The sequence below is a fragment of the Lactuca serriola genome, chromosome 2 (genome assembly GCF_051521515.1).
Source record: "Lactuca serriola cultivar US96UC23 chromosome 2, Lser_US96UC23_V15, whole genome shotgun sequence".
In the NCBI taxonomy this organism is placed as follows: Eukaryota; Viridiplantae; Streptophyta; class Magnoliopsida; order Asterales; family Asteraceae; genus Lactuca; species Lactuca serriola.
In genome coordinates, this window is record NC_136409.1 from 26,955,304 (window position 1) to 26,977,958 (window position 22,655).

A 22,655-nucleotide genomic window follows, 5' to 3' on the forward strand; every position below is an offset into this window, starting at 1 on the left:
ATTGAGATTTTAGTCATCTCTAGTCAAGGACATATATATGAATTTTATGTCTAAATGGTTCGACTTAAGGAAATTCTATATATATTGCTTCATTTCAATTCTAGAAGCTTAGATTGAGATTTTAATCATCTCTAGTCAAGGACATATATATGAATTTTATGTCTGAATGGTTCGACTTAAGGAAATTCTATATATATTGCGTTCTCAAAATTCAATTATGACTACGGCATCCCTCTTCATAGTTAAATTTTGAAAACATGGCAAATAAAAAAAATATTGTAGCAAAAGACTGGTCTAGTATCATGTTTGTATGTGAGACATCATGAATCGTGTCCCATATGCTTCAGATATAGGATCGATTTCATGTGCTATAATATTCATCCTTTCTAAATTTTCCAAATGCTTAAGGCATTGAGAAGGGAAAAGTCTAGAACTGGATATGACTAAAGCGATTAAGCAATTGTCGAGGACAATCTGAGGTTCGCCAAAGATTGGTTGCTCAGAGAAAGTTGGAAGTATGATGTAAGTTGTCGGAAAGGACCATATTGAGATATTCTAAAAAGAAGTAACTCTTGTTCGGAAGTGATAGTCAAAATGGGACTATGGAAATGTCTCCATAGGTGGAAGTTATTCAATCTATGTAAGATTAGAAAACCTTAATGCAAGAAGGATGTTCAAAGCAATGTACTTTGAATATGAGACTTCCGTTCCATAGAAGTTGACCTTCTTTGGAATACTCTGTAATGACTGGTGACAAGGTTTTGGTGACTTTGTGCATAATCATTACAAGAGGAACATTGCATAAAAGTTTAAAATCTAATAGATTTTTTGGTAAATGATAGGAATCGGGGATTCTCACATTTACAATAAGGATTTGGGATTGTGAAATGAGTATCATTGGAATCATGTTCAATTGATCTACATCACAATGTAAGGATCATAGACAAACATAGTGTGCATACTTGGAGTATGGCATAACTATTGTTTAGAAAAACAAAGTGTACATGCTAGGAGCATGGGACGACTGCTGTTTTTATTCAAGTCTTAAGTTGATTGTTTGAAACATTATACAATGAATAATGTGTCATCAATATGGTGATAAATAAAAGGTGGTTCTCTTTATATTCAAAAGGGTTCTGAGACCATATTGGATTCGATTATTATTGTGTTTCACTTTGCATGTTTTGACTTCCAAAATAGCTAGGTTCTTCTTTCCGAATGACTAAGTTATTTAAACACTCCACAGTCGTTCATATGTTGGAAGTAGGTATGAATCAAGACTGTCATGAATCGAGTTTGTAGATGGCTAAATGGGTTTAGTCATAGCAATGGTTGCTACAACATTCATGAGTGCTCATAAGTTATGGGTATTGGAATAAATCCACGCTCACTTGTATCACTTCATGGAATTTATCTCGAGTGATCGTGAGACGGTAATATCATATAAATCTTCAAACCTAGAGATATGAGTTGTTACCTATGAGTTGGTTGTGCATTGATTGCACATAAACACGTTAGTAACTTGATGTTATAAAACGTGCCTTTGTGTACAATTCAACAAGTAGTAGAACAAGCATATGAGTCGAAGTTTATCTGTTCCTTCTAGAAATAGAAGCGATATCTGGGCCCCTCGATGATTTTGTTGTGACCTATGTACCGGCCGGTCAGAACTAAATTGATGTGTTCGATTAAGTTCTTTGTCAAACAAATCGAAAATCGGGAAACAAACTGCTGGACAATAAGTACGACGTTGTTCCATGTATTTGTCTGGCTGATATCATGAGAACAGAGGATTATATGATCACTTATCTAAAATGGCGCTTCATAGTTCAACAGAGTTTTCGAGAGCTACGATTGCTGGTTGGTTCCTGAAGTAACATACGCAAATATAGTTATTAGATTTATCCAAGTGGGAGTCTGTTGGATAAGGTGTCTAAGTCCATAACTTATTTGGTACATACTTGACCCGGCCCGACATGGTTCATTTGGGTTGCACTTCACCCAAACGATTTATGGATAATTTTATGAGAATTGTATACTTACGATTTATTAATATATTATAAGTTATAATATATTAATATGAAGTCATGTTATTTAATTAGTTTTAGTCTTAAATTACAAAGATGAATTAATTTAGAGATTAAAAAGAAGACTGATTAAATTATGGGCTATTATATTTTATATAGTGTGGGCTAATACTCATTTGTTAATGGGCTAAGCTAATATGGAAATCCATGGATGGTCCATGGAGCTTTTAACCCATGGATCCTTGGAAAGGAAAAGACATGGGTTATTAGGGTTTCACCCTAACCATGTACACTATATAAAGAAGCATATGATGCAAGAAATGGCACTAGGAGTGTGAGACTTAGTGGTGGCCGATTCCACAAGAAAGTATACTACTCTCTCAAAGTTTTCCAAGTGTTTGTGGTGATTTGTGATTCCATTTGAGGCATTCACACTATTGGTGCTTGGCTCTCAAACTCCAAACAATCAACCATCATCAAAAGGTATGTATTTCTACTAGTACTTTTATGATTCATAATCCTTATGCTATGCTAGTTAGGAAGAAACCTTGGAAGTTATTATTTGCATGTATTTTAGAAGAAAACATAGATCCAAGGTTTATTAGGGTTGCATGCACACTTAGGAAGTGTTAGATTGCTCAAAACCCAACAATTTTCAACCGAGGTTAGACGCTTATCCTTCACGTTCTATGACCCTTCGAAGAAATCTTAAAGTGCGTCCCAAATCTCTTTTGCGGATTTGCATAGTTTGATGTGCTTAAGGAGAGAAGGTTGAACACCAACTACCATTTTGGAAAAAAGCAACTTGATCTGCATGCATTTTTTCAAGATCATCAGCAGTGAGAGGTGCTTGAGGTTGTTCATCGTATCCCATGAGAGTTGCAGCAACATCTCTAACAATAGTTCGAACTGGAACATGAGGACCTTCTTTAACAGATCTCCAGATAGATTCACCTTTTCCTTTTCCAAGTAAAAATCTTTCCATTATGAATTTCCAGTTATCATACTTTTCAAAAACTAGCAGTGGGGCACGCGTATGGACAAGGTTCAAAGTAATCGTGAGATCTTCAAGGTCTCACTCTGATACTACTTGTAAGAATAAGGATCTGATTGCACAGGGACAAGGCTCAAAAACTCAAACCTTGAGTTAATGCTTATGATCAATGCCTGCTTCTGATTATAAGTTCCAGTCAAGTCTGGCAAGACCGGTCGAGACTGGAGATGAGAATCAACAAAGTACTTCAAGTATTTAATAGAGAATAATTAGTATAATAAAAGCAAAGAAAATAAATGAAAAAGTAGAGTGTTTGAAAGAGTTTGATTTGAGAGAAGGATGCAAGTAAAGTAAATTCAAATATAGCTATCTTTGGAGGAACAATATGTCATATATTCTTGACACTAAACACTCCTTAAATAGGAGAAAGGGGTATATCGTACAAACTCAAACACATAGATTGGCCCGGACAAAAGAGTTACATCTGGCACTCTGATTATCCATTTTAAAAAATAAACTAAGTCCTATGAACTGTTACATCAAACTAAAAAAACAATAATAATTAATGCAAATACATATAGATCTAAACGAACTCAAACTCCATTTCAGAACGTCTTCACTTCGGACTTCAGTCTTCACTTTGCACCACTGACTGATTCTGGATCATATTCCACTTTTGACATAAGTCTGACTTCGGATCTTCATTGTGTGATTTCTAGAGTTTCCCTTTCAGGTTCCAACATAGTCTGGTAGATCTGTAGGACTATATGTGATATTGTTTGTCAATCTGTGTATGAAATTATCTGTTATATGTCGACATATTGTTTGGGTTGGGTTGAGGTTGTACTGCTCCATGTTGTAGCCAACAAAACCTGGAGCAAACCAGATATGAGATAAGGGACGGGGAGGGCATATCATACTCATACTGAGGGCTCATGACCATTCCATATACGATTTGAGGGTTGGGAAGGGCATGCCAAACTCGTATTAAGGGTTTAGTAGTGTTCAGTTCGAGGACTGATCAGGCTAGGGACCAAGCCAGACTTATACTGTGGGCTTAGGGGTAATCCAGTCTGTTAGTTGTGGACCTATTCCATGATGTTATTGTATATGTGTTATTTGTTGTGTATTGGTATTTTGGGGGAACTTACTAAGCTTTAGGCATACACTTTTGGATTATGTTTAAGGTACCTCAGAGGATCACAGGAAGGTGAAGGCGTGATCGTGCACCTCCTCGACTTTTGATTTTATGATTTTGGAAAAACTCTGATATTAAACATGTTTTGAAAACTATTTGTAAACAATGATGATTTATGGGTTGTTTTAAAAGTCTAAATTTTTCATTAATTTAATGGATGTTACATGCTCGGCCTTGCCCAAACTAAATTAGTGTGTTTAGTTAGTAGTCTGAATCCAATCATCATAAATCAAAAATCAAGAAACAAAATCTTTTACTATGAGATTGATTTCTATCAATGTCTCATGTCCATACGGTATCTTGTAGAGTGAAGGAATAGTTGATCACTTATCTTATAACCAATGTTTGTTAATCCAAGTTCACCAGTGGCTATGGAAAACACTCATTACTGGTTATTCAAAGTATATACTTGCAATTGTAGTTGACGACTTATCCAAGTAGGAGACTGTTGGATTAAGGTGTCTAAGGTCTTAACTAAATTATTATAATTTTATGGAATAAAAGTAAAGTCCTTTTGGGTAGCCCTAAAAAGCTAGATAGCTAGAAATGACTTTGAGAGAGAGATAAAAATGATTTGTTATATGATTAATATATTAATTAGAAATAGTTAATAATTAATTATGACTTATTAGAAATTGTTAGAATTATATAATTATTGATTAGAACTAATCTGAAATTTATTCGGAATTAATTAAAAATGCAAGTGGTGAATTGTAATTTCTCAATAATTGAACAAAAGAAGAAATTCTTGAACCATCCAAGCATTGACAGTTTTGAGAAGGCTTTCTAGGGTTTTTGGAAGGTTTTTGATTGCTGATAAGGAAATGATTTAAACTGTTGATTAAATCTAATATTTAATTATTCAAATCTGGATTCATCAGCAAGTTACCTAAACTATAAATAGGACACCTTGGCCTTGCAAATTTTGTTCATAACCTTCATGTAATGATAAGATCCGAATTTCATCATTGTTTCCTCCCACCTTTACGATTTCAAGTGTTCTATCGTTTTGGGTGTGAGCCATTAGATACGTTCACATTATTGGCTGTTGCTTTCCATTGACTTTAAGACTCATAGGAGTTTGACATATTTGATTACGTTAAAGGTATGTATCAAATCTAATATTTTAAATTTCATTAGGTTAGAAGTTTTGTTTCATAAAGTAGGTTGTTATAATAGTGAAAACGTCATAGATACTTTTAGGTTGCATGTACCCATAAGTGTTTATGTGAAATTTCGCAATTACATTGTTTTGTAACCTAGAAAACGCATCAGTTTTATGTATGGAAGGATTTTCATGAAAATGCTTTGAAATGTTTTTGAAAAAAATGTGGTAAATGTTTTGGGTCACAAACCCGCCTATCTCATGAGACATTATTGTCTTATCTATCTCTTTTTAATGTTATATATCTCATATTACACTTAGGAAGAAATGATGATAAATGGAAGTTAGAAGTTAAGAGATAGTGAATGGAGCGGGCTTGTCAAGCTCTTTATTAGTGGTATTGATGTAATTCATATTTCCTTGTTATGGTTTGTATGATGCTTAATGATAACACCTAATGTTCTAATTGTAAATATTTTTCTGGACAGAGTTTTTGTAAATGCGGGTTAACCCCCAAAATGACTTTATAACCATAATATTTTAAAATTTGTAAATATTGAGGTATTATAGTGGCGTTGGCGATTGTGATGATGGGGAAGGTGGCGGAGGAAAAGGAACAGACGGTACTGCATAATCATTTATGAATATTACTCTTCCATCGTGCCGATACACAGGAGTGGTAGAATGATAGATGAGAAATATGTGACTGAGATTATATGTCAAAATCAATATATATATATATATATATATATATATATATATATATATATATATATATATATATATATATATTAGAATCTAAAATACACTTATATATATATATATATATATATATATATATATATATATATATATATAAACACAATTTTGCATTTAAAACCATAAAAATCTGCAATATAAGTATTATTACATATTAACATACAAAAGAAAACATATTGTACATATTTGTGTATATACACAAATATATGAAAAAAAAACATATTCATAAGTATTTATAAAAAAATATATATGTATACAAAGAAAAATATTTTTAATTTAAAATTTTGCTAAAATAATACACAACATATTTAGTTAACAATAGTAAAATTACTAAAACCTTGGTTTTAATAAGTGGTGATGGCGTATGTATATTTGTTCTTGAGGATGTAAGTTTGACTCTTGGCAACCTTTTGTTTTTTGGGAAAATAACACATACGCCCTATGAACTTTCTAGGGTTTATCCTTTTAGTCACTAAACTATTTTAGTAGTTTTATGACGGAACCAATTCAATTGCAACCTGTGTTTTTGGTCCCCTTTAGTTATTGTAGCCGCTTAACACTAGCCCACTTTAAAATCTTTAATTTTATTGATCGGATTTTCTGTTCATTATCTCTATTTATACCAATGGACTATACCCAGAAGTAACATATAATCCCATCACTCAAAGTAATGGTATGTAATTTGAAAAGTCAAAACCTCCCGCATGAAACCATCTAATATCTCTCCAAAATGACTCTTCACGTTCTCACGTTCACCGCCCCAGCAATTTTCTCCCTCCACAAACCTTCATGCCTTCCAATTCCAACTCACAACTTACATTTGCATTATTCTGCAAGAATACATTCTTACAATCTGTAACACCATAAATTTTCAAACAAAATTTTCACCTTAAAATCACCTAATTCTCATAACACATTTCACAAAAAGCTCATTTATTTAACTTACAAATCACAACTCTATGATGGTTTGATTAATAATCCAGCATCCTCAAAACCTAACTCTTTCAATGGTGTGTACAATCAAGTTGGTGCCTTCCCGCAATCCAAAGAAAAACCTAAAACACATATCAGATAACATGGTAATCACGAAGCTAAGTGAGTTACCCAAAATACCACACACAGCTCATTACCCACTCGAGGCTATAACACAATAAGACCCTTTGGTTAATATGTCTCAGTGGGACCCTCCAGTCCCATAACTCAGGTGGACCCTCCGGTCCTAACTCAATAAGCACAGAATAATACACAGCATAAATCACATAAACATAATGCATGATATCATAGTACTCAATATAAAAACATAAGACCCTCTGGTCACACAAGAATTACCACTCTAGGTAAAGTATAGTGAGAAGACTCACCTCGGATGATGAACAACCCCTACAAATGTTGATGTTGTGCACCGGCCTCTATCTCTGAGCCAAACCCATAATTGACCCAATAAGGAACTAAGTTCAAAATCTCACTCATTAGGTCTAAAGTTAGTCCACTAACCAGCCCATCAAACCTAAAACCCATTGGTCCCACCAAGGCCGAATAATAAATGGGCTCTTCCGAGGCCCAATTCTTCAAATCTAAATGGCAAGCCCAACTCAAGGGCCCAATGTAACAGCCCAAGTCCAGGTATACCTTGTGAACCCTAATCTATTGAGCATTTCTCCATTTGGCCTTTTGGTAGAGAAAAGGTGGTAAATGGGTACGCAGGACGTACTAGAGTGTATGCTCAGCGTACTCATGTGCGTGCATTGGATGCAGAGGCCACCTAGTACGCTAGAGTACTAGGCCCACGATGAAAACCCTAATTTAGGGGTGTGGCCCTATATAAAGGAAGTGGTGGCCTCATTCATGGTCACCATTCCCATACACCAAACCCTCCTAACCCTAAATCTTCATTTTTGTAGCTTGTGTGTGTATTGAGAGCTTGTGAGTATAATCTTGTGTTCTTGAGGTAGAGAATAAGCTTTGGAGAAGAAGAGTGATAGTCCAGGCTTGTGGATCTAAGCATAGTTTTGTGCAAAGCTTCACTTACAGGAATAAAGCTTCAAGCTTTCTCACTCTTTTGATTTGTGCTTTTTATGGGGTATTTTAGGGTTTTGTCCCAAAAGATGGAGACTTTATGAGATAATCAGCTCCAAAGACCTTGATCTGTCCCCTTTTAGTGTATTTTGTGGAGTAGAGTCATCTAAATCCAATCTTGGACATTAGGAGTAAGCCATGCATGAGATATGAGCTTCATGAGGAAAAAGGATGGGTGTTTTAAGTTTTTGTGACCCAATCAGCCATCCAAATGCCTAAAGTCACTAACTTTATGGATTAAGAGACATTAGGGAGTATAGATCTATGATATGAGCCAATGTCTTAACTGATTAAGACCAAAAACGTGAGGAGAGTGAAACTGGGACATACGCTGGCGTAATCCCAATACACATAGCATAGGGGTCGAGCATCCCCGATGACTTGTATGGCAGCCGAGTACACCCAGCGTAGAGAGCTGGTACGCATAGCTTACTCCCTACCGTTAACTTTCGATTGACTTTTAGGGTTTGGTCAATTTGTGGACTATAAGGCCATAGAGGGGTAAAATGGTCTTTTTCTCTTCTGTGATTTTGTAGAAGGGTTAGTTTAGCTTCGGTGAGAGCCTTATTAATTAGGGATTATTAACGTTGTGTTAGGCGGAGGCTAGACTGGTGATTCGAGTTCGAGATTATCCGAGTTCTTACGAGGTGAGTCTTCTCACTATACTTTCCACGAGTGGTATCCTATGTGTGACCGGATGGTCTTATGTGCATATAATGTCTATTGATATATCATGCTAGTTGTCTTTGTGATTTATATGCTTTGTATTATATTGAGTTGTCGAGTGGATGGACCGGAGGGTCCAACTGGATTGTGGGACCAGAGGGTCCCACTGAAACACATTGACCGGAGGGTCTTATATGAGTATAGCCGTGAGAGGCTAATGAGATATTTGTGGTATTTTAGGGAAATCACTAAGCTTTATGCTTACCGTGTTATGTGTTATGTGTTTCAGGTACTTCTTAGGATCACGGGAAGGTGCCGACTTGATTGTACAAACGTCTAAGATTTGAGTTATGTTGGAGAGGATCTTGGATTGTTACGCGTTCAATTTTTGAGATATGTGTTGGATGATTTGATACTGTAACACTTTTGAAATGTTTGAATTGAGTAAAATGTGTTTTAAAATTTGAAAATTTTGGTTTGAAAATTTATGTTGTTACATGTGGGTATCAGAGCCTTGGTTTGAGGGATTCGGACGCACCTTCTAGTATGTCTGGACTCAAACTGAGGATTTGTGAAAATCTTTCAAAAGAAATAAATTTTCCTAAAAAGAGAAGGAGTTTTAAGAGAAATCGAGATCGAGCAGTGTGTACAATCAGCCAGAGCCCGAAGGGTGATTTCCCAAAATACCTTTATTTGTGTGTTATGAGATAATTGTGAAATGATAATGATGCATGCTAGAGAATAAGCTAGGTATTTAATATCTTAGGGCTAGGTTTGTATGATTTGTGATGCCTTGGCTTAGGAGTCGTTGTTACCTGTTATGTGCTTTGAGTATATGCTAATGAGAGTAGTGAGCAGGAGCACTTAGGGAGAGAATTCTGAGACGAGAGTAGTCTGATATTGAGAGAGATATAGCACTTGGGAAATAGAATCCTAGGAATAGGACTTGGGGTGACTACATGCCGGGTGTGGAAGGTAGTATTGAGCCTATACTACTGAAAACACCAGATCTGTATGCAACCCAGGTAACAATCCTTGGGAAGCTAAGGAACAAGTAGGGATAGGTGATCGAGTGTGAGTATGCTCGAGCGAGTCTCTGATGATTTTCTATTGTATTTCAGAGGCATCATGGTGGGTACACGCCACAACACTGAAGGCAGTGGGACTAGTGACGATGAGATTCGAAGGAAGATTCATGAGGAGGTGGCCGCAGCCATCCGAGCATAGATTCTCGAGATGTTTGGGTCTATCAAGACCACCCTGATTGAGACATTTGATGAGCGATATGATGTTGTCGCTGAGGCTGTTGCTGCTGTTGCCGTCACTGCAACTATCGCGGCTGCCAGGCCACAGGGAGGTGACTCGTTGTTGTTTCGGGAGTTCAGCAACACGAAGCCACCAGAGTTTGATGGGACATAGGATCTAATTGTTGCGATGAGATAGATCTCTAATATTGAGGGGTGTTTTTACACATGTTCATGCCCAGATCACTTGAGAGTTCAGTCTACACTGAACCAGCTTTGCCTGGGGGCGAAGGACTGGTGGAAGTTTGTGACCGCCAGTTTCACCCCTGCAGATCATGATGCAATGAAATGGGACAGGTTTGTTCAGATGTTACGAGATGAGTATGTTCCCCCGGTGGAGAGGGAGCGGTTGGCATAGAAGTTTCTGTCTCTCAAGTAGAGGACAGAGTCAGTTACTGAGATTTCGAGGATGTTTCACGAGAGGGCGATGTTCTGCCCTGAGCACGTGTCCACTAAGCAGGCACGTTTGAGTCGATTTTTGAGCATACTGAGGAGGGATATACGGGAGTTAGTGGCGAACTCGTCATACCGAACATTAGCCGAGCTTTAGGCCAATGCCAAGAGGAGAGAGATTGAGCTTGAGCTGCAGGCCAGTGAGGAGGAGGAGTCTCGGGGTAGGGACTGGAGAGCAGTATAGTCGCAGCCAGCGACGAAGCGGGCTAAGCCCACTGATACCATAGCTAGGGGTCAGAAGGGCCACACTTGTAGCAAGTGCGGTAAGAGCCATGAGGGTTCATGTCGAGCGGGGATTTGCTACAAATGTGGCAAAGAGGGGCACATGGCGAAGGATTGCTCCAAGGGGTTCTCGATTTGCTTCCATTGCAACCAGACCGGCCACTGGAAGGCCGAGTGCCCTCAACTTGTGCAAGGGTCCAGCATAAGGATCTGCATCTGCTTCTTTGCGTGCTACTGAGAGTCAGCCAGTAAAGGCCAAGACACTGAAGGCTCGTGGGAGAGCCTTTCAGCTGACAGCGGAGGTGGTCTGCACAGCACCTGGCGTTTTGGTTTGTATGTATTCTTGTTATTACTCTTTTGAAATATTTTGTGCTTATACAGTGTTGTGTGTAGTTACTTTTCTTGTGAATTATGTACCTGCCTTGGTGTTATTTGACTCGGGTGCGAGTCGATCTTTTGTGTCCGTAGCTTTTAGTCGTCACATCAGTATCCGACGTGAGGCGTTGAGTCGATCTCTGAGGGTTTCTATAGCCGACGAGCATGTGGTTTTTGCATCTGACGTGATTCGTGAGTCTAATTTGGAGATTTATGGTGTTGAGTTTCTGATAGACCTGGTTCCGATCGTTATGGGTGATGTCTGTGTCATAGTGGGCATGGACTGGTTGAGTCGTTTTGGAGCGGTGATAGACTGCGAGCGTCAGTTAGTGATGATACGAGATCCTAGTGGGGGAGTACTTATGGTGTACAACGAGGGTACTAGTTCTGGATCAGCTTTCTGCTCTGCTGCCAGAGCGAGACAGATTTTACAGCAGGGTTGCCTGGGTTTTCTGGCATACGTGATGGATACGTGGGTTGCTATTGGGAGTTATCCTCTCAGCTCCAGGAGTTACCGGGGAAAGGGTTCATTAGAACGAGTAGCTCACCATGGGGAGCTCCGATTCTTTTTGTAAAGAAAAAGGATGGTTCGCACCAAATGTGCATTGATTACCGGGAGTTGAACAAGTTAACGGTCAAAAACCGTTATCCACTCCCGAGGATCGACGATTTGTTCGATCAGTTGTAGGGGGCATCTTAGTTCTCCAAGATTGATCTGAGGTCCGGATATCATCAAATGAGAATTTGCGAGGAGGATATTCCGAAGACGACCTTTAGGACTCGTTATGGGTACTATGAGTTTGTGGTGATGCCCTTCGGGCTCACCAATGCACCGGCGGCATTCATGGACCTCATGAACCGGGTGTGTAGGCCCATGTTGGATCAATCGGTGATCGTGTTCATCGACGGTATTCATGTGTACTCGAGGAACATGGAACAACACGAGGAGTATCTTAGAGAGGTTTTGGGAGTTTTGAGGTCGGAGAGGCTTTTTGATAAATTCTCCAAAGTGTGAGTTTTGGCTATGAGAGGTCCAGTTCCTAGGGCATCTCGTTAATCTGAGCGGGATACTAGTCAACTCGAAAAAGATTGAGGCAGTTATGCGATGGGAGGTGCCAAGATCCCCATCCGATGTCAGAAGTTTTCTGGGATTGGCCGGATATTATCAGAAGTTTATCAGAGATTTCTCCAAGATTGTCGTCCCCCTCACCAGGTTGACTCAGAAGGGCGTTACTTTTACCTGGGGTCCCGAGCAGTAGACCTCATTTGAGACTCTTTGCCAAAGATTGTGCAAAGCCCCGGTGTTAGCCCTTCCCGAGGGAGTGGAAGACTTTGTGGTTTTCTGTGATGCATCTATATCCGGGTTGGGTGCGGTGCTGATGTAGAGAGGGAACGAGATAGCATATGCGTCGAGGCAGTTGATGCCTCATGAGACAAGATATCCCACCTACGATCTGGAGCTAGGGGCGGTGGTGTTCGCCCTCAAGATCTGGCGCCACTATTTGTAAGGAGTCTGGTGTACCATATGCACGGACCATAAGAGTCTAAAGTACTTGATGGATCAACCCAACATGAACATGCGGCAGAGGAGATGGTTGGATGTAGTGAAGGACTATGACTGCGAGATCTTATATCACTCAGGCAAGGCTAATGTGGTGGCTGATGCCTTAAGCCGCAGAGCCGAGAGCGCTCCGATCCGTGATGTATGTATGAGGATGATGGTGATGACTCTAGTATTAGATACCATCCGAGAAGCTCAGGTGGAGGCTATGAAACCTGAGAACCGCAAGAGAGAGCGTGTGGTTGGGTAGGTTTCCGAGTTTGTGACGGACAGTCGTGGGTTATTGACTTTCCGAGGGCGGATTTGGGTGCCCTTTACGGGCGGAGCTCTGCATATACTGATGGAGGAGGCGCATAGATCGAGATTCTCAATCCATCCCGGGGCTACTAAGATGTATTTGGACCTAAAGAGAGATTAGTGGTGGGCTTGTATGAAGCGGGATGTTGCTTGGGTAGTTGAGAGGTGCTTGAACTACCGTCGGGTCAAGGCGGAGCACCAGCGCCCACATGGTCCATTGTAGCCACTAGAGATTCGCCAATGGAAGTGGGAACAGATCTCTATGGACTTTATCACAAAATTGCCGAGGACTGCGTGTAGAGTTGACGCGATTTGGGTAATTGTGGATCAACTGATGAAGAGTGCTCACTTCATTGCTATTAATGAGAGCTCTTCTGCAAAGAGATTGACCGAGGTTTATGTGAGAGAGATGGTATCTCGGCATAGGGTGTCAATCTCGATGAAGTCAGATCGATACATGCGCTTTACTTCTAGATTCTTGAAGAAATTTCACGAGGGGTTCCGCACACGCATGGATTTTAGTACTGCGTACCACCCGCAGACGGATGAGCAGAGCGAGCGGATGATTCAGATGCTGGAGGACTTGCTGTGTGCCTGTGTCATGGACTTCGGAGGAAGTTGGGACACATACTTACCCATGGCTAAGTTTTCCTATAACAACATCCATCATTCGAGTATTGGTATGCCTCCCTTTGAGCTTTTGTATGGGAGAAGGTGTCAGACTCCTATTTGTTAGGGGGAGGTGGGACAGAGAGTAATGGGTGGCATGGAGATAGTGCTACGGATGACTGAGCAGATCCAGCAGGTTAGACAGAGATAGCCGACGGCCCAGAGTTGCCAAAAGAGTTATGCGGACAGGAAACGATCCGAGTTAGAATTCTAGGTCGGAGATTTTGTCCTCCTGAAGGTATCCCCATGGAAAGGGGTGATCCGATTCAGGAAGCGGGGCAAGTTGGGGCCGCCATACATTGGTCTTTTTAGAGTGACCGCCAGGGTAGGCAGGGTAGCCTACCGGTAGGAGTTACCTACAGAGTTGAGTCAGATTCATAACACCTTCCATGTATCCCAGTTGAGGAAGTGTGTAGACGAAGAGACGACAGTGGTACCATTAGAGGACATTCAGGTAGATGCGGGCATGAATTATATTGAGAGACCGATTGCGATTTTGGATCGGAGGGTGAAGGTTTTGAGAAACAAGGAAGTGCCCCTAGTTCTGGTCCAGTGGCAGCATCGAAAGGGGTCTGAGTCGACTTGGGAGCAAGAGTCGGAGATGCGAGAGCAGCATCCTGAGCTATTTGCGAAACATGACTTCGAGGGCGAAGTCTGTTTCTAGTGGGGGAGAGTTGTAACACCCCAAGTCCAGGTACACCTTGTGAACCCTAATCTATTGAGAATTTGTCCATTTGGCCCTTTTGTTGATAAAAAGTTGGTAAATGGGTACGCAAGGTGTACTAACGTGTACGCTCAGCCTACTCATGTGCGTGCATTGGACGCGGAGGCCACCTAGTTCGCTGGGCGTACTAGGCCTAGGATGAAAACCCTGATTTTGGGGTGTAGCCCGATATAAAGGAAGTGATGGCCTCATTCCTGGCAACCATTCCCAGACACTAAACCCTCCTAACCCTAAATCTTCGTTCTTGTAGCTTGTGTGTGCATTTGAGAGCTTGTTGGTATAATCTTGTGTTCTTGAGATGGAGAAGAAGCTTTGGAGAAGAAGAGTGAGAGTCCAGTCTTGTGGATCTGAGCTTAGTTATGTGGAAAGCTTCACTTAGAGGTATAAAGCTTCATGCTTTCTCACTCTTTTGATTTGTGCTTTTTATGGGGTATTTTAGGGTTTTATCCCAAAAGATGGATACTTTATGAGTTAATAAGCTCTAAAGACCTTGATCCGTCCCGTTTTAGTGTATTTTGTGGAGTAGAGTCATAAAAATCCAATCTTGGACGTTAGGAGTAAGCCATGCATGACATATGAGCTTCATGAGGAAAGAGGATGGGTGTTTTGAGTGTTTTTGACCCAATCAGCCATGCAAAGGCTTAAAGCCACTGACTTTATGGATTAAGAGACATTAGGGAGTCCAGATCTGTAATATAAGCCAATGTCTTAACTGCGTAAGACCAAAAACGCGAGGAGAGTGAAACTGGGACGTACGTTGGGCGTAATCCCAGTACGCATCGCGTAGGGGTCGAGCATCCCCAATGACTTGCATGGCAGCCGAGTACACCCATCATAGAGAGCTGGTACGCACAGCGTACTCCCTGTCGATGACTTTCGGTTGACTTTTAGGATTTGGTCAATTTGTGGACTACAAGGCCATAGAGAGGTAAAAATGGTCTTTTTCCCTTCTGTGAGTTTGTAGAAGGGTTAGTTTAGCTTCAGTGAGAGCCTTATTAATTAGGGATTATTAACGGTGTGTTAGGCGGAGGCTAGACCCGTGATTCAAGTTCGAGATTATCCGAGTTCTTACGAGGTGAGTCTTCTCACTATACTTACCACGAGTGGTATCCTATGTGTCACTGGAGGGTCTTATGTGTAGATATTGTGTATTCATATATCCTGCTTGTTGTCTTTGTGATTTATATGTTGTGTATTATATTGAGTTGTCGAGTGGATGGACCGGAGGGTTCAACTGAGTTGTGGGACCAGAGGGTCCCTTTGAAACACATTGACCGGAGGGTCTGATCTAAGTATAGCCATGAGAGGCTAATGAGATATATGTGGTATTTTGGGGAACTCACTAAGTTTTGTGTTTACCGTGTTATGATTTATGTGTTTCAAGTACTTCTTAGGATCACGGGAAGGCGCCGGCTTGATTGTACACACGTCCGAGATTTGAGTTATGCTTGAGAGGATCATGGATTGTTATACATCCAGTTTTTGAGATATGTGTTGGATGTTTTAGTACTGGAACACTTTTGAAATGTTTGAATTGAGGAAAATGTGTTTTAAATTTTGAAAATTTTGGTTTGAAAATTTACGTTGTTACACCCAAACCGCGCGCACACACACACACACACACACACACACACACACACACATATATATATATATATATATATATATATATATATATATATATATATATATATATATATTCCTCTGGTCCAAAACTCTATTGGAACAAGCCCAAACTCAAGGCCCAACACTCAAGGCCCAAAATGAGACTTAGCCCAAAAAGTCCATAGTGAGGTTACGCGGGGCGTACCTCCCTTGGTACGCTCAGATTACTCACGAATCCAGATTGGCCATCGGGTCAATACGTGGGGCGTACTGGAATTACCCTCAACGTACTTCCCAGATTCACTACTTCTACTATTTTGGTCTTAATTCGTTAAGACCTTGGCTCATATTACAGACGTGGACTCCCTAATAGCTCTTACTCCATAAAGTTAGTGACTTTAAGCCTTGGCATGGCTGATAAGGTCACAAACACACAAAAACTCTCACTCTTCTATCACAAAATGCTCATATCTCATGCATGTATTGATTCCAACGTCCAAGTCTTGATTTTTATGAATTTACACCACTAAATATACTCAAAGGGGTTGATCAAAGTCGCTGGAGCTCAATATCTCATAAAGTCTCCAACTTTTGGGACAAACCCTAAAATACTCTACCAAGATGCACAAATCAAAAGGGTGAGAAAGCTTGAAGCTTTATACCTCTATATGAAGCTCCCAACACAGGTATGCTCAGATCCAAGGACCCGGACTCTCACTCCTTCTTCTCCAAAGCTTCTTCTTCGCTCCAAGAACACACAGAAACACTCAAAGGCTCTCAAATGTACTCATAAGCTCCATGTACGAAGGATTAGGGTTTAAGAGGGTTTGAAATCTGAGGATGGTGGCCAGGAATGAGGCCATCTCATTCTTTATATAGGGACACACCCAAAAATAGGGTTTTCACATTGTGGCTAGTACGCCCAGCGTACCCTTTGGTACGCCTATCGTACTAGGTGGCTCCGCTTAAAAATCACGCACATGAGTACGCTAAGCGTACACATACTTACGCCCAACGTACTCAACTGCCACCTTTCTCAAATAAGGGACTTATCCTGCCACAACTTCAAACTTCCATTGCTTCCTCGATATAACTCCGTTTCCAATGTACCTCATATCCACCGAAAGGTGATGAGATGCCCTACGCTTCTAGAAACTCGTCGCGACCCCGAGACTTCCTTGTGCCCGGGTTCCAGCCCACGAACCCTAATCACGGACTATCCGAAACAGGATGTTACACAATAACATTCCAAGTTTCTATAAGCCGATAATCACAAGAAAATGCCTTCTTCCTCTACTGCACTGGATCTCTTTTTCCTAACATGCACCATCGCCGCCGTCTCTGGTATGTAATTCCTAGTCGGAGAAAACGCCGATTGGCGTGTCCCAGCCAAGAACGAAAGAGAACTCTACGACGTCTAGGCTTCAAGAAGGCATTTTCGCATCAGTAGGGCTGTCGTTGATTGCTTTGGCAGGGAGGCTTTGGTGGCACCAGAAAAAGGAACGATGTTGTGCACCACCTGTGCTTGGGTGGTTCGATGAAGGAAGAAAACAAAAGCGGCAGTAGGGTTGTCGTCGATTTCTTTGGCAGCGAGGCTTGCTCTGGCAGGCCTCGGCTGTCTTTCTTCTGTCCAGTAGAAAACGCGAAGAATAGGGGAGGGTGAAGCAGATCGAAAATAGCATAGCAGGTAGGATGTTTGACTTTTGAGCTTCGACAAGAAGAAGAGAAGAAGAGGCTTCTCCTCGTGGTGATTATCGAAAAGCAGTACCTTTGGTGAAGGCTTCTTCCACAATGTGTGTGTGTGAGAGAGAGAGAGAGAGAGAGAGAGAGAGAGAGAGAGAGAGTTGTGGACCCCTTTTATTATTTTTAATTATTAAAATATAAAAGTATGTGAGTTGTCATAAGGGGTAACCGTGTTACCCCTTCTTTTTGTCAAAAATGACGTTTTAGACCTGACTTAACCAACTTTGTTCACTTAAAAGACACATAAATAACATTAGTGACCGAATTAGTCAACCCTAAAAAAGTTTGTGGATTATATGTGTCATTTTCCCTTGTTTTTTTTTTTTTTTTTTTGTTTTTTTTTGTTTTAGTATTAGCTGATTAAATACAAAAATACAGTTTGGTTGGAATAAATTTAAATACACATATGCAGCTTGGATAGATCGATGAGGCGTAGGTCGTGTTTTCTTTAATGTCTTATTTCGAATCCGCAACCTCCTTTTTCTCGTATGTTTCTTTTGACGTGCTGATGCTTCAACCTAGAAGCCCAGTAAGCATCATCTGGCTTGACATGTGTGTGGTAAAAAATAAAAAATTTGTATTTGCTATTAAAAATGAAAATCCATAAATTGAAAATATAAACACTAGAAAAATAATAGTAGAAGTGAAGAACCATTATAATCATATGAACAAATTTAATTTTTATTTTATTTTTGGTTTTTCTGTTTAAAATATTATAAATTATAGAATTTTCTAATAAAAACTTTAAAAATATAAAGTCAAGACCACCCTCTTGATTTATCTTCTTAAGATCCCATCCTCCATTAAAGGAACCAAAAAACCTTCAATACGCATCTCTCTCTCTCTCTCTCTCTCTCTCTCTCTCTCTCTCTCTCTCTCTCTCTCTCTCTCTCTCTCTCTCTCTCTCTCTCTCTCTCTCTCTCTCTACACCGATCATACTGTTGTTTCATCTTCAAGCTTTTGTTTTCATGGCACTCCTCACTTTTCCTTCGTCTGAAACGCAAAAGGTACAACCCACAAAGCACACCAGCAGCAGGAGAAAACAATACGAACTCCAACACCAACAAAAACCGAAACCGAAACCTAAATCCAAACCCAAACACCAAACTCCACCCTCTTCTTCATGGGATCAGTTCAAGAACTTATTAACCTGTAAACAAATGGACGTCGTCGGTTCAAATAAGGCTCAAGACCCGGTTAAGAATCCGAATAACCATTCGAAGTTGAGCTCTTGCAGCTCTATATGCAGTTTCAGAGATGTTGTGCATGGCAATACAAGGGTTGTTCATAGAGCTGATAACTCGCCGGAGAGTAGCAGCGTTGGTCTTAATTCCGGCCATATAAACCGGAAAAAAGAGCTCTCCGGTGGTGGATCTTCTTCTTCGAAGACCATGTCTGGTTCAGTGAGATCCAACGCTCATGGGAGTTACACGTCGTGTTCCAGAGGCATGCAATTCAGAAAGCTATCTGGGTGTTATGAATGTCATGCCATTGTTGATCCTTCAAGGTTTGATCTTTTTGAAGATAATATACAAATATCAAGTTTAATTAAATCATATATTTTGTTAAATTACCACGATTACAAAATCTTTATGGAACTATTCGTTGGTTATGTACTTAACTTTTAGCAAGCTTCGATTCAAACTCAAGTTAAATGGATTAATATTGTGTCAAAGAAATCATTTCCAATTTTTATTTAAATTTTAAATAAGAATTAAAATGTGGAGTACTTAAATGTAATTGTATATGTTATATATGTAGGTATACAATACCAAGAAGTACCATTTGTGTCTGTTCACAATGTGGAGAGGTGTTTCCTAAAATGGAGAGCTTGGAACATCATCAGGCTGTTAGACATGCTGGTAATCTACTTGTTTTTATTATCGTTTATTTGTTTGAGTATTTTAAGAATTTATTTGTCTTTATGTAGAAATAACATATAAAATTAATTTATTTTACTAACTACATATTATATTAGATATGGCTTACTAACTATATATGTATTTCATCATTCGTTCATTGTATATTAAGTATGTAACTAAATACACTAATTATATTCTTTTAAATAACATTACATGAGTTTTATAAGATAATATGAGTACTTTAACAAAAACTTAAAAAATAAAATCGATGTTTTAGTGAAACAAATAGAATTTCCAATTTTCCACACGTTCTTACGTATACGTATGGATGATATTTATAACAATTTGCACCATACTTCTGAAGTTCTGATCATAGCATGCATTACTCCTTAGTAAATGCGATATTTATATTCACGTGAAATATATTTTTACATAAAGTAAATAATATAGTTATTTACCATAGTATTTGATAACTTTCATCTTAGCTAGTTTACGAAATTTATGGGAACAAATAAAGAGACTAATATAGAAGTTGTTTAAAATATTGACCAAGTGTTTTACAAAACTAGCTGGTTGGAAGATAAAAGATAAAAGATAGAAAGATAAATTTTTATTTATTATATAACTGTTTCAACAAAATAATTAGAAGTTACTTGTTTGAAAAAATAAATATGTTATTATATTTTTAAAGCATATAAGAACAATATGTAGTAATGTACACTTCGAAGATTTTGTTAAAATATTATACATGAAAAAAAAATCATCCACCGACACTAATATTGTAATATTGTCAAACGAAAAAAATAGAATATCTAAGAGGGTCTTAACTGCTTCTGTCCTTTGTGACAGGGTCATTTATGTAACTTTCATTTATTTGATTTGCTTACAGTGTCGGAGCTGGGTCCGGATGATTCGGGTCGAAATATCGTGGAGATAATATTCAAATCCAGCTGGCTCAAGCGTGACCATCCGATCTTCACAATCGAACGGATCTTAAAAGTCCACAACACACGTCGGACGATTCAACGTTTCGAGGACTGCCGTGACGCCGTTAAGATTCGCGCGAACGCCACCGCCTCCCGATGCGCCGCCGACGGAAATGAGCTCCTTCGGTTCCACTGCACCACTCTTTCTTGCTCGTTAGGCTCCCGGAACTCCTCTAGCCTCTGCAGCTCCGTCCCTGGCTGCGGCGTTTGTACCATCATCCGTCATGGGTTCCAAGGCCCCAAGTCCGGCGGAATCGGTGGTGGTGATGGTGGAGGAAAGGGCGGCGTGCGAACTACCGCTAGTAGTGGTAGGGCACATGACTGTCTTGGAGTTGATGCGCATGGGCTGAGGGCGATGCTTGTTTGTCGGGTTATTGCTGGGAAAGTGAGACGCGTGGCGGAAAACGCGCCGCCGGAGGAGGAGGGGCCGTACGACTCGGTGGCTGGGTATGCTGGGTTGTACTCTAATCTTGAGGAGCTGTACGTTTATAATCCTAGGGCCATTCTGCCATGTTTTGTCGTTATATACAAAGCCCTTCAAAGCTGACGTCATAAATAATTTTGTGGATGTATTTTCTTTTTTTCTTTTGTACTTTTCCTTTAAGAATGTGGGTTTAACCTTTAGTTTGTTATTTTCGTTTTTCTACAAGTAGTTAATGGTTAACTAAAACTTGTTAACCACTTGAATGGGAGAGGTTTTATTATATAAATATCGAACTATTTGTACTAATATTTAAATATAACTCAAACTCAACAAAATTTAATTATAATGAAAATCTAACTTTATTAGTAATATCTTATTTTTGAAAAAAAAAGTGTTTGTTTAATGATAACATAAAAGATCCTCACATATATAATGAAGCAATGGAGATGTTAGCAAGTGCAAACCCGTGAAAGCACCCAGTCGAAATAATACAATCTATATATTTTGTACTTTACATTACAAATATAATCGTTCCAGTGCTCCATGAATCGTTAAAGTGTTTAGCAGTAACAATTTGACTCATTTATTTATAACTGGATCTATCTATTCGTGTGGATATTTCCCAAATAATCTCATTAAGCACGAAATATTTAAAAGAACCAAGTTATGAGACGAACCATAATATTGGCTAAAGCCTATAGGAATACATATATGCACACTAATATTGGAACCCTCTGAGGGGAGGTCGTGAGTATACAATCAAGATCTAAAAGAAGTGGAAAGAAGTGTTCGAAAACCTTTTGTGAAGATGTTGTCGTATTGAAGGACCGATGGCATGTGGAGCACACAAATATGTATAGTAGTTATTTTTGTTTCGTAGAAAATGAATATTAATTTCAATATCCTTTGTTTGTTGGTGTTGAGGAGGTTATTGGAAAGGTAGATATCACTAAAGTTACAACAATAGATGATGATAGATTTTTTCAATCGGATAGTAAAGGTGATGTAGCAAGTTGCAAAGCCAGCAGGTTTCGGCAATTGCGTTGGTTGGTATTCAGTTTCAACGTTTGATCTGGAAACGAGTGGTTATCGTTTTGATGACCAAGACAATAAATTTTCACCAAGGAAACACAGTAGCCGCTTATCGAAGGGTGTGCCAAAGGGCATTCCCCAAGTTGGAATCAACATATACTATAAGATTGATGGTGGTCGAGCGGTGCGGCTGTAATTCATAGTCAATGTACATCAAACAAACACAAAGAATGTGATTTAGCACATGTAAATATGGTTCTCTAGGGTCATGAACAAGAAGATATGTTGCACATAGTATAAGAAATCAGACAAGTGAAAGTCAATACTTTAGCCCCCCAGCTAATCTAAGGTAAAGAGTTGCATCAAAGATTAGAAAGCCATGATGATAAGGCTTCGATTATGTGTATATTAGGTTTTGACAAGGTGTGAAATTCATAATGTTTTCCCGTTTGAGAACCTCAAACTCATATTGAGTTTGGGAGAGAAATAGTACATCATTGGCGCAAGACGTGACAATACAAAGGAAAAGGAAATCTCTAAAGTCATACATTTCGATCTCAGTGACAAGTAATG

At 39.4% G+C, this 22,655-nt stretch overlaps 1 protein-coding gene across 1 annotated transcript; it reads left to right on the forward strand.

The window, feature by feature from the left end:
• The first annotated feature begins 18,578 nt into the window (after nt 1-18,578).
• Nucleotides 18,579-21,258, forward strand: LOC145086094 (C2H2-like zinc finger protein). Its single transcript, XM_079023820.1, has 3 exons — nt 18,579-19,285; nt 19,540-19,640; nt 20,530-21,258. The coding sequence occupies exons 1-3, from the start codon at nt 18,747-18,749 to the stop codon at nt 21,171-21,173; spliced, it is 1,284 nt and encodes a 427-aa protein (XP_078879946.1). The 5' UTR covers nt 18,579-18,746; the 3' UTR covers nt 21,174-21,258.
• The last annotated feature ends 1,397 nt before the right edge of the window (nt 21,259-22,655 follow it).